This window comes from Larus michahellis, chromosome 2 (assembly GCF_964199755.1).
Source record: "Larus michahellis chromosome 2, bLarMic1.1, whole genome shotgun sequence".
NCBI classification, from domain to species: domain Eukaryota; kingdom Metazoa; phylum Chordata; class Aves; order Charadriiformes; family Laridae; genus Larus; species Larus michahellis.
This window is the reverse complement of record NC_133897.1, coordinates 81,252,311-81,265,290: the sequence shown is the minus strand read 5'-3', so window position 1 is coordinate 81,265,290 and position 12,980 is coordinate 81,252,311. Positions and strand designations below refer to the sequence as shown.

At 40.0% G+C, this 12,980-nt stretch overlaps 1 protein-coding gene across 1 annotated transcript in view; it reads left to right on the top strand.

Moving 5' to 3' along the window:
* LOC141739255 (cadherin-6) overlaps window positions 1–11,985 on the top strand; it is a 101,500-nt gene extending 89,515 nt beyond the window's left edge. Inside the window, exons 8-12 of the mRNA XM_074576146.1 lie at window positions 116–252; window positions 4,844–4,965; window positions 5,753–5,870; window positions 5,958–6,209; window positions 10,053–11,985. Of these exons, the coding sequence (XP_074432247.1) occupies window positions 116–252; window positions 4,844–4,965; window positions 5,753–5,870; window positions 5,958–6,209; window positions 10,053–10,543 (1,120 nt within the window). The 3' untranslated portion in view covers window positions 10,544–11,985. The remainder of the gene's footprint in view (window positions 1–115; window positions 253–4,843; window positions 4,966–5,752; window positions 5,871–5,957; window positions 6,210–10,052) is intronic.
* The last annotated feature ends 995 nt before the right edge of the window (window positions 11,986–12,980 follow it).

Below are 12,980 nucleotides of genomic sequence, written 5' to 3'. Positions count from 1 at the left end.
AAAACAAAAGCCAACCCTGTTTACTAGCTGTTTGATGTCTAGTCTTAGAAAATGGTTTAAGAACATAGAAATTAAAAGGAAAGCATTCTCCTAACCCCCGTTTCTGTATTTGCAGGTACTCTGTAGATCGACACACTGATATGGACAGAGTATTCAACATCAATTCAGGAAACGGTTCGATATTTACTTCAAAACTCCTTGACCGGGAAACACTGCTGTGGCACAACATTACTGTAATAGCAGCAGAGATCAGTAAGTCAAACCTAAATACCACTGCTGTCCCTGATGTAATGAATTCAGCCTTCTAGCTGAGCATGTGGAAAGCACGGCTGGACAGATGTCAGGTTATATGGATAGTCCATCCAATACTAATAAAGAAGCAGAAACTCTGCAAGAGGGGGTCTGCAGTTTTATGTTTATTAGGGACACAGCTCATGAAGAGGTAACTTAGCTGAGGAGGGAGGAAAGGTAGCATTTCTGTGTTTTCTAATCAGTAGTAGCCATTTTTAATTCTGAACATGATTGTTGAATTTTGAAATTGGTATGCAGGAGGAAAGATGGTTCAAAGCCAAACTGCATTCCATGGCTGAATTCAGTCTGATCCAGACTGAATATAGCACAGGCTGGATGTTTTCAAGTAAGGCTAAGGTGGCTGGCCTGAGCGAGGTGCCCAGATCTTAAACAATTTTAAGGATTTCCATTTTTAACTTCTTTAGTGTCCTTTGAAATTATGAGCCATAGTTACAAATCAGTCTGTCACTCATTTTAGGAATACTCAGAAGAGGTAAACTTCTGATAAGAACAGTTGTGACCATTTTAGGAGCTGAAATGACATGGTTCTAGATAAGGACGTGTATGCTAGGTGGCCTTAATAAACAACCCCCTTTTTTTTAACATACTAACTGTAAGCATGTGACATGGTCATGTATTAAGGAATGCAATTCTTTTCACTTTTGCAGAGTCACAGTGCCTATGACTGTGAAGCATGGTGAGATGTTAGATATAGATCTAATATAAACACCACTTCTATGACCATCAGAAAGCCTTTGTGCCACTTGGAGGCTAAATGGCTTTTTTTTTACAACATAATCTGAAGCAGTATAAATTCTACTTTCTTATGGCGTGTATATGTGTAGATGGCTCAAGCAGCTGCTGAATGGTGAGAAGAGTATAACTAAGGAGCATTTGACTCCAGCTTTCTTTATTCTGAAGGTCTTTTTAAAACTAAAATCTGGTGTGAAACCATCCCATTAAGGCAAGCAGATGAGGTTATGTAAAAGAGTAATGGGCTAGAGCTTACAGGAATGATGTTTCTTAATAGTTTTCTCCCTCTCTTGAAAGCTTTCACCTTTTAATGCTAGGTATGTAGTTTCAGCATACCAAACACTGACTTCCCACTGCCTGTTAGTGAGGTGTCTGTGTTTCTGTTAAGTTTTGAAGGAGTGATCTAGGGTCACGAATTGTACACTACAGACCGAACTCCTGGGTACAGGAGGAGGGGAAAAATAAACACGTGGAGAGTAAAGAATAGCAGTAACATTTAGGAGGCGCACTTTTGTTGATCCCAGCAGAGATGAAATAATATACAGTATAGAAAATGGTATACTATCTGAAAACCAACTTAGCATTTATACGAAATACTCATTTAATTCTTTGCCTCCTCCCCTAAGGACAGACCTTCTACTGGGCCAAACGCTCTCAGCTAAACCTTTTGTGTCTGACACAGGCTTCTGTCTTAATTACCAATTCTCTTTAGTCTGAACCCTTCCAGGCTGCAACAAGCTACTTCCCAGGCTGTGCTTCACTGAGCCTAGACCAAATTTGGCATAACTGGAATAGATGCCTTCCAAAGGCAATCTTCTTGGCTGAAATGCAGCTACCGTTGAAAGAAGCCTTGGTCTGATCCAGGCTACCTCACTAATTTCAGTCTCAAGAGAGTAGACTGGAAAGCACCACTGCTTAATGCTCCTAGCTAAACCCAGTAATTTCTAGCAAGGCTAGCTAAAGTCCCATTCCACTAAATTCCAGCTAATCACGGATTGCTCTCAGTGACATACCATCACATCAAACTCCGGGTATATTTCACTGAAGTAATCTAATAGAAATATCCAGTCAAGATACAGGCAGGATACGCATTCAGATGGATGGGTTCCCCCTTTGATATAAAAAAGAAAGAAAAACCATAAATTCATAAAGAGAAATACCTTTCAGTGAAGACTGTTCTTGATTTCATATTATAGTAGAAAAAAAATGAAAATAAAGAAGTTGTTTTTCCTTTAATTGTCTAAAATCATCAGTACGTTTAGGTAGCTCCATTTTCGCATGTTCTTCTCTTTCACCAGCATGAGCCGCAGTTGCTCAGCAGCCTGGAGAATCGTGCTGTGAATGTTTCAAACAAATAGTTGGTGAGAGACTGGGTCAGTACATCCGCCATAGTTAGAAGGCAAACTGGCAATAAAACTCAGTACACAGGGCTACTGATTCACGGCTGCAGAATTACAGCTGATTTACTGGACAGAATTCCCAGAGTATTTTTAAATATTCTTTACTTAACACTTAAGGGTACATCAAACATTGGTAGGACTTTGAGGTTGTATTCAGAAAAAAAACCTTTAAGAGTCTGGTTTCTGGCTCAACAGAAAACATACCCCTACAGGGATGAATAGATTTAAACAGTTTGTTGAGTCTGTGGAGCTTTTTTTTGGAGATGGGGCCCAACAGTAACTAAAGGATAATGCAAACAAATTAGCCTACACCAATTAATTTGCGAAAATAATTTGAAAGATGACAAAGAAAGACTTCAAGATGCATACGTATATTTCAACTTACATTTCCAGTAAATGAGAAAAAAGGCTCCTGTCCCTAGAACATAGAGGTTTTGTGAAGCTTCTATTCATTACGGTATCATTTTAAATTGTGAGAATCTTAAGCACCTAGAAGGAAAATGAAAATATGTAGTTCATGGTTCAAAAAGCAGGAAAGAAAACAATTGTAATCCTTGAGAGGAAAAGAAATACATTTGCCAATACATTTGAATACATTTGTTAGAACGGTACGTCCTTATAAAATAGTCTTGCCAACAGTCCTGCAACTTCAAATGAGTACCTTTTCTTTCTGCCCATTATAAAAATTCAACATTTGTATTGATGTATTTTAGCATAGAATTCAGCCTAGTCTATATTATACATAAACTGTTATTTTATACATTGAATGAATTTAGCCCAATGGTTCGTATTAGAAAGTGGTTTATGCCTAATGGAATCATATTAACTTCAATGGGACTGTGGAGCTTTAAAGCACAATATTTTGTCCAAATGACTGAGCTCTGTAATAAAAATATACAGTGCCAATTTTGGAGAAGGCATTTTCAAATTTATAAAAGTATGATAAACACAGTAATAGGACTTTTATTAAAGCCTAACTCAACAAGCTACTATAATGAATGCTTGTAGAAGCATACAGAGCCTTAGATCTGCTATATTTTATTGCACTATTTTTTTCACTTGAATCATAGGTTAAAATGCATTAATAAGGTATATTAACACAGGTAGGAAAATAACGTAGCAAAACTCAGTGTGAGTCCTCATGAAAGGGAGAGAGAAGGTATTTATTTTAAATGAAACTAATTTCAATCACACTCATTCCCTCATAGATTTCACTCTCTCACATTCCAACACCCCCATATTCCCAGGCGCTGAGGTGGGTATGTCTGGGTGACCCGGCCTAGATCATTTTTTGTGTGGTGTGGAGCATAAAGGACACAGATCAAGTTCTGGCAATGTCTCTTGGTTTCCTTTTGATTGGTGGTGACAAATTGGTTTGGGGGCAGGTCTTGTACCTTTTAGGAGCCGATGGTTGTTATGATGTGACTTTTTGCCTCAGAATCTTTCCTATTTCACCATTCATGGCTCCTAGGCAAGGTTGCTGCCCGTTGCTTTTTTTTTCCTTATTTTGTGTGTCTTCATGACTAAAGCCCGTCTCCTCCCAATAGGAAAAGGAAAGGTCCAACAGCACCAATAGTCCAATAGGAAAAGGAATGGTCTATACAATGTGGTGCATTTCCAAATGTTTTTACTTTTATCTAGAAAGAACACAGTATTTTCACCAGTATTTTATGCTCAGCAATATCCTTGTCAAATTCTATCTCTTGGCACTACACAGTCCTTATAGGGAAAAAAACACGTTTACATATGGGGATCTACAGATTCTATATAGTGCTTATGTTCTCCAGCTGATACATTTCAGTGTTAACTCTAGAATATCAACCAAATAAATTCACAACAGATTTTAAAATATCTGTGATCACAGACGCATTTACTATTTGTATGACATAATGGTAATCATGGTAGCTTAAGAAACTGTGTCACGAGATTTGTAGGGGACAGAATATTATGTATAAAAGGTGGAGAGGAAAAAAACTGACTCAATTCCATCTTCAGTCTTCCTGTTTCAGAGTTAAGGAAGGGAATATATTCTAGAAACTTTGTTGCCACTAAACTACATCAGTTAAGTTAATAAAGAGATTTCATTTAATTCCAGCATTATATTTTTTTTTTTATGTGTGTCACACATACATTCTTAATCATACTTGGAGTGTTCAAAGGAATTTGTAAATCCTGGACTCCTACCCAATCTTAACAGAATCAGTGTAATGATAATACAGCATGGTTTTGTGGCATTCACCCCATAACGCATTCCCCAGAAATCAACAGAATATAAGTGGAGTGTTGTGAGTGAGAAAAATGAAGGCAACGAGCCCCTAAGTCTCTCCTTTTCTTCTCCTGCACTGAGTCAGTAGCTGGGCTAAATAAAATCTCTATTCTTTCTCGTTTTATCATTTCAGACAACCCAAAACAAAGCAGCCGTGTCCCAGTGTTCATTAAGGTTTTGGATGTAAATGACAATGCTCCAGAGTTTGCCATGTTTTATGAGACTTTCGTCTGTGAAAATGCAAAGGCAGAACAGGTGTGTTGTCTACTTGTACTAAGAAAATATTCCAAAATAATTGAGTTTTGCTACTACTCTTGCGTCACCTCATCAAGAAGTATACTTTGCATTGCATCAAACTGTCAGTTTTGCAAAATTAAACTAAACAGTGGCTGCACAGTGTCTGATTACACTTCGTATTTTTTCAGCTAATGTGACAGTACAGTTTACACTGTTGTTTTGTGTACTGCACCTTGTTATCCCTGATTCATTTTCATTCTATGATTTTCTGCTTTATGCAGGCACCTACCTCCGCTCTCTCCTTCAAAACCAGTTTCAGGTCCGTAACTGTTACAGGTTCTGTCTGTGATATAACTATTTCCTGCCAGATAATTCGCACTCCACCGCTCCTACTACTAAATGGTTCGAAGTAGCAGATAATTTGGAAGATTCAGCCAAACAATTCCTGTGATGTGAGATTTGGGTAGATAAATATACAGTCACCTTTCATCTCTATTGCTTGTCACATGCAAAGGTTTCCTAGCTGTCTGGAGTGGCAGCAACCCAAGCCTGCTCTTGAATTCAACATGATTTTCATGCCAACTTTCAAATTCATTATGTTACTGGCTGATGGAATAGGATACAATAGCATGGTGATCCTAAACATCAACAGCAGCACATGGATCACTTTTCTTAAGTTCGGCTTAGCAGCACCAGCTGCCTTAAAGCCGAAGAAAAAAACTGAATACAATAAGATTGCTTTACAGTACATACATAAGCGTAGGGCCCACTGACTTTGAAGATAATTTTGTTCTTATTGTTTCAGCTGATACAAACATTAAGTGCTGTTGATAAAGATGACTCTTACAGTGGACATCAGTTTTCATTCTCCTTAGCTCCTGAGGCAGCCAGCAGCTCAAACTTTACACTACAGGACAACAGAGGTGAATTTCTAGGAAGACTTTTCTTTATTATCTCATCCTTGCTTTCACTCTTCAGATGAAGATTTAATACGTGCTTTGTGTTTCCAGACAACACAGCAGGGATTTTCACCCGAAAAACCAGATATAACCGTCATGAAATGAGTACCTACTTCTTGCCAGTGGTAATATCAGACAATGACTACCCTATCCAGAGCAGCACTGAAACAGTGACTATTCGAGTATGTGCTTGTGACCATCGAGGAAAGATGCTGTCCTGTAACGCAGAAGCCCTGATTCATCCTACTGGTCTTAGCACTGGGGCTCTTATTGCCATTCTTCTCTGTATCATCATATTACTCGGTAAGTAGCTCAGAGGCATTTTGTTCCTTTCATGGTTATTTTGCATTGCTACGAGTGTTTATACCAAGGCTAGGACAAGAGCAAAGCAAAGACATTCTTGTCTTATCCTGCCTTTGTATTGTTGTATTTCCTCCTCGGAAGGCTGCTACGATATGGTGTATAAAACACATCCTATCTAATCTTAGTTATCTAAAAATTATCCATATCCAGGCAAGAGGAGACAGCTGGGCTACACCCCCGGGTCAATGGAAAGAGACAGGCACCTGTAGAGACACATTCATCCCATCCCTTTATTGCTATCTAAGGTGGACCAGACTAACCACCTTCTGCAGGTGTCTGTCTCATTCTGTTTTAAATAATTAACTTCCCGTGTCTCAAGTGAGGAGAAAAAAGTCGCAGTGCTTCTGTTCTGCTGGAAAAGGATGCTAAAATGGGGTGGCTACTAAAGCAGTCTCAAAAGCTTAAGGGTCCTCCCTTTCAGGCACCTGTGAATACAAAGAGGTTGGATCCTGAGTGTGGAGGATGTACAGATCTGGCTACAGCACTTCCACGTGGTCAACATATATATATTTTTCATAAAAATAAAGACAGATTGCAACATCTCTGACATTCCTCTCACTCAGGTTCCACTCCTCTTGTACAGCAGAGACAACCAGTTCTTCAGCCATTAGCCGTAGTCTATTCATATGGGGAAAACTGTAAAATATGACACAAGCAGTTCTCCGGGAAATGTTATTAGTCACCTTTTGTACCTGGCCAGGAAAGAAGGGAGTCAGACCAATTTTATAGCAGTAGGGTCAAGCAGGGGAGAAAATGTTTCCTCAGTGATTCCAGTTCTTTCTATAATACTCATATCTTCCTTGGACATGCTCATCACCACTGCAGAATGATCCTGATCTTTACTATTAACAAAATTTCCCTCTCCAGTGATGAGTCAAAGACCATGTTGTGATTCTCAGACTCTAACAATATAGTCATAGCTTGCCCAAATAAGCACTACCCCATTTTCAGAAAAGATTACCGCAGTAACAGTCCTACCCTTAATTTGCCATTAAATTCATTTTTCAAAACATGGTATCATTGCCTCTAAGGGCTGAGCTCACTTTGTATCAAGTTCCTTACCAGAAAAAGAAATCTAATGCTGCAGATAGTCTTGCACTCGTTAGTACAACTGTGCTCATTAATATCAATCTGACATTAAACGATTTCCTGTTTTATGTCAATCGAAAATAATTGATTCTGTGTGCTAAGCAGCACTTTATGTCAATTACTGCTCATGCCACCATGCACCATAAGCAGATTTTCAATTAACTCAGCTATATAATTTTCTATTTTCAGGCTGGTTGCAGGGTTTGCATATGCAACCACTACTGAGGGAAAAACAATACACTGGGCAGACCTGAACCACAACTTAAAATTTAGAGGCAACAAAAAGTGCCTGTAAATTGCTAGGTTTATTTGCAGTTTGAGTAAGTCTAGCGTCTCATCAGGAGGCCTCAGATACTGCTAAACACTGACATGCAAATAAAGGTGATGTACTTTAACATATAACATCTAATGTGTTTTTTTGCCTGCAAGTTCAGCACAAAATAAGAAAACCCAAGTATCAGAGATGTGACATGATTATCAAAAAGTCTTATCCTTGCATATTCTATGTAACACCTTTTTTGTTAACGAGATACTTCAGCAAGCCTTCCATGTAAAAACTATCATTCCTACACTTTCTAAGATTGTTCTACCAGTCTCTATTCTGGAAGCCCCTTCAAAATTGACACTGTGTTTTTCAAGTTCTCCACAATTTTCTCTAGCTATCTCTGTTATCTCACAAAGATCTTTCCCCAGTCCTCCCACATAGCGTCACAGCTCTTTGGTCTTAAAGAGAAGAATTCTCTCTTACTGCATTTTTGCACAGCAGCACAAAGAGGCATCGCTCAGATTAGGACCCTTACGTGACACCATAAATAAATCCTCACCATTGAGGTAGGATCCTGAAGCTTCCACCATCTGAACCAGCCCTCCTAATTCTTTCAGTTTCACCCCCTCCCTTATTTCTTTTCAACTTGTATTAACAGATGTTCTCCCTTACACACAGTATTGCTATGGTAAAGACACAGCAGGAATTAGAGCATTTTCCTACTTTATCCTGTCTTCTTGGGATCCCTTTATAGTCAATGGAGAAGAAAAGTATGGGACTTTTCCACAACATGCTTGAGGACGCCTACAGATAGCATCTTGCTCTAAGCAATCCTGCAGGGACGCCTATTATTTAAAAAAAAAAAAAAATTAAAAAAATTCATCTTTTTTGACTGTTGAAGGAAGCTAAGAAAAACAAGCTAAAATTTTGTTTTGAGGATGTCCTTAGTCCTTGGCATTTCACTTAACAGGGTTGCAAATGAGGAAGGGACTGCCAGAAAAAAAAGTCTTTAATGGTTACTGTGCTTTGACTCACACACCATTTTATAAAACCAGCTGACATGGAAGATAATTTTGAACCACCTTATCATCTCATATCAATGAGTTTAGGCATTTTCTGATTTGCTTTGCTTTAGTATGAAAGAACTATAAAGACAGCAGGACATGTCTTTTTCCATAGTTTGTACAGAAAAGCTGAAATATTGGGCACTGTGGACCTCAGACTACGAAAGAAACAGCGATAGTAGTAATACATCCCGGCTCCTTGCTGCTGCTGTTCATTTGTAAATATTCAGTCATTTACCATCTTAAGGTAGAATCCATCTAAGAAGTCTGAAATTAGCTTCTAAAGGAAATAACATGTTGAACACGGAATCATAGAATGGGAGGCAGAAGGGACCTTAAAGATCTTTTAGTTCCAACCCCAGGGACACCTCCCACCAGACCAGGTTGCTCAAAGCCCCATCCGACCCGGTCTTGAATATCTCCAGGGACAGAGCCTCAACAACTTCCCTGGGCATCCTGTTCCAATGCCTCACCACCGTCATAGTGAAAAAATTCTTCCTGAAATATTTCCTCCCACCCTCTGTCCCTACTTCTCCAGCAGTACCGGGGATCACTATTCAATAAAAATATTTAAATTTGGATCAGGGCCTTGGAAAGAGTTCCTGCCCTCCAAATAAATGAGATCTATATATGTGTACACACACCCACCCACACACCTTAGAATGAAAGGCATAAAATTATCTGTTTTAGAGATCTCATGCCTTTGGCAGATTAAATAATACGATTACCATATCTCATCAATCTAAGATTTAAGCCATGTACTTTTTCAAGGTGATGTACATGGTAAAAACATGCCAGGGAAGTTAATAAAACTTGGACTTTGTGCTGGTTGAAAATCCACTCCATATTCCAAGCTTTTTTCCAGAGGTGGTTAGATTTACTTCTCTTGAAACGCAGTTTTGCTAACTGATTATCATAGCCCGGTACATACTAGCCTTGTCCATAGCACAAGTTGTGTCCCGTCCCAGGGCTTCAAGGTAGATAACGCCCGATGTTACTCATTTCTGAGAAAGTGTTTCTCCCTTCCCAACTCTCATGAAACTAGTTCTGTCTTGCCTTGAGAAAGGCAACAAAATTGCCATATGACTCTGGGTAAAAATGTGCCTACTGACAAAAAGATACTCCACTTGGCTTCTTACAAGCTTGACGTCTCCTTTCTTCTAGTGCATATCCACGCCATTTCATCTCCCAGGGTACTCACAGGCAGAGCAAGCACAGTCTGAAAACCTGACGTGCGCATTTGCAGTTTTGCAAAACATCTTTTTAAAACTTCGAATTCGAGCAGAGGCGCAACATTTCGTCTGGGTTTTAATGGAGTTAGGGATTAACCTTTCCTTTCTCTTCCCCTGTTATTTTTGTTTCCAGTTACAGTGGTGCTGTTTGCAGCACTCAGACGGCAGCGGAAAAAAGAGCCTTTGATTATTTCCAAAGAAGACATCAGAGACAACATTGTCAGTTATAATGATGAAGGTGGTGGAGAGGAAGACACCCAGGCATTTGATATCGGCACGCTGAGGAATCCCGAAGCCATAGACGATAATAAATTGCGCAGAGACATTGTGCCGGAAACACTTTTTATGCCACGGCGGACTGCAGCAGCGCGAGATAACACGGATGTCAGAGATTTCATTAACCAAAGGTTAAAGGAAAATGATACAGATCCAACGGCACCCCCATATGACTCGTTAGCAACCTACGCGTACGAAGGTAATGGTTCTGTGGCCGAGTCCCTCAGCTCCTTGGAGTCGGTGACTACGGACGGAGATCAGGACTACGATTACCTCAGTGACTGGGGGCCTCGGTTTAAAAAGCTGGCAGATATGTATGGCACGATGGACAGTGACAAAGACTCTTAATACGTTGCCTTTTTTTTTTTCTTTTCTTTTTTTTTCCCTTCCTCATTTTCAGAAACAGCATTGAGATATGTGAAGTGGCTATTTCTTTCTATTTCTTCACAGCTGTGTGAAAGGGTTCTCTGTTCTACCCGTTCAAATTGTCTAATGACTGCAGTCTGTGTGGATCAGCCGTCAGAAAACTTTTTCTAGTATCATTTTATGAGCTTCCAAGAGGCAAAATTCTTATATTTTAGTGCATCCAGTTTACCAAGCCAATCTTACAGGCACGGCAGTAGTGGAGGGGAAAAAAAGGATCAGATGGGGAGCAATATTTTTACTTGTTCTGCTTATATTGTAAATTGGAGTATATTACTGTTTAAGCTCACTTGCTCTTTTTACTTGTATTCAGACTATTCAGCTCAGACGACTGCTCTGTCGATTGTGTATTGCACATCCCAATGTACTGAGGTGCCCTAGTTTACCCTCTGTATTATAGTCAAAAGTAGTGGTGATGGAATGAAGGTTTATTATACGAGTAGAGTAAGCTGAGAAAAACCATCAAACATGCATTTTACTCATGAGGAGGGTAGAAAGGCCTAATGGTCATTTAAATCTAAGTGTTTTTCTAGAACTCGCCATTGCCCCCAATGCACTGATTCATACTAACACACACATATATATAGTTCATTGACTGCTATGTATATATTCTTCTGACCTAGCATTGCTGGAGAGATGTGTGTGCGTGCATGTGTGTGCGGTCAGTAGCCCCAATATCTAATTCTTAGAGGTTTCCCAGTTCTAACCCAGACTTGCCTTTTGATATGGGGAAAGTCATCTAATCCAGCTCCAGATTAGATCGTGACTTGGAGGAAGGAGCAGATCATAACTGTGCTGTGTACTTCTTTGGCCGGCCTCCACCTGCACATCAGTTCAGCGATGGCCCCTGCGCTGGGGAGGTGGGGGTCAGGCTTTTCATACCCTTCTACCTTTTCTCATGTGCAGGAGAGGAGCAGTAGCCCCAAGGTGACTGCCACCCCTTCTGGCAAAAGGAGCAACTGCAAAGGAGGGAAGAGTGCTTTTTTCTGTCCTGACCTTCCCTGCCTGGATGCCCAGGGTGGCTTCCTGACTGACTCTCTGCCCAGTTCTGCTATCTGTAAAGTGGGAAAATAATGCCTACCTCATCAGGATGTTGCAAGAATTATATATAAGTCATTTGGAAAATGCTTTAGAGATGGACAATGCTGGCATTCTGCCAGAGGAAGTAATTTCTCATGCATTTGAGCGCTTATTTTCTTTTTTTTTTTTTTTCTTAGAGTCAAACTCTGAATACACAAGTAAGCAAGAATCAATTGTCATTCCAGTGGCCTGAAAAGTAGGGTTTATAACTATAACTCATTTTTTTTTAAATAAACTACTCAGCCGGGGTTGTTAAAGGCTTCACCCAAAGTTAAAATTTTAATCACAACTCTGTGTGTGTGTGTTTATCTGCTTTGCCAAGCTAAGTAATTTTTGTCCGGGGGTGGGGTGGGGGAAGATGCCATAGTCTCAGGCCAAAACAAATTTCTTTACAGCTTGTGCACCACTCAGTATTTCTGTTGGTTTGTCAAATGCATGTAGTTGCTGCTTTTAAAATGCAGCCATCCAGGAGAGGCTATCTGGAGAAAACCCTAAGGGGCTGCCATGGGAGGTATCCAATTCCAGGAGCTAAAAGCCACCCTGCGTCCCAAAGTAGGGACACAGCCCATGGCACTGTGTCAAGGAAAGAAGGATATTTTTTATAATTTTTTTTTATATACCTCATACATAACTAATCTCATTTATTTCATTTGAAACAATATTTAATACCAAAATTACAGGCATAGATCTATTTTCCCCCTCCCCTGAATCTTAAGTGAATCAGTTTGAAAACTGAACAACAGCTCCAATTTACTCTAAAAATAAAGAGAAGGGGAAAAAGTTAATAAACAGAAAATTAAAAGGGATTAAAAATTAATCCCTGGAATTCATTACTTCTAGAGAGTTAAATAAAGAGAGCAGTAAGATTCACGAATATTAGACTTTTACAAGCACGACGACATAGTTTCAGGTTTTGTGAACTGGCTCATAGCAAAGAGGATGATCCAGCCGTGCTGCGGCTCTGGCTGGGACTGGGAAGGAGTCCTTCGCAGCGGGGAGCACTGCACATGTACAGGTTTAGGGCAATGCATCTAATGGCTTGCAGATGCCCAGCATGATAGATTAGATGGGTTTTCAGAGTGGAGGAGCCCAAAGTTTCAAAGGGCCCTGAGCCCCCCGTGTCGCTGAGCTCTCACAGTGATTCAGTCCAGCGGAGCGAGGTGCCCAACTCCATCGGGGCTGAGCCTGTCACGCCTGTCATGCCTGTCACAACGGCAATGGCACAACTAGGCCTGTATTATGTCCTCCTGAGGACCCCTCAATAATTTAAGATGATAAAAGC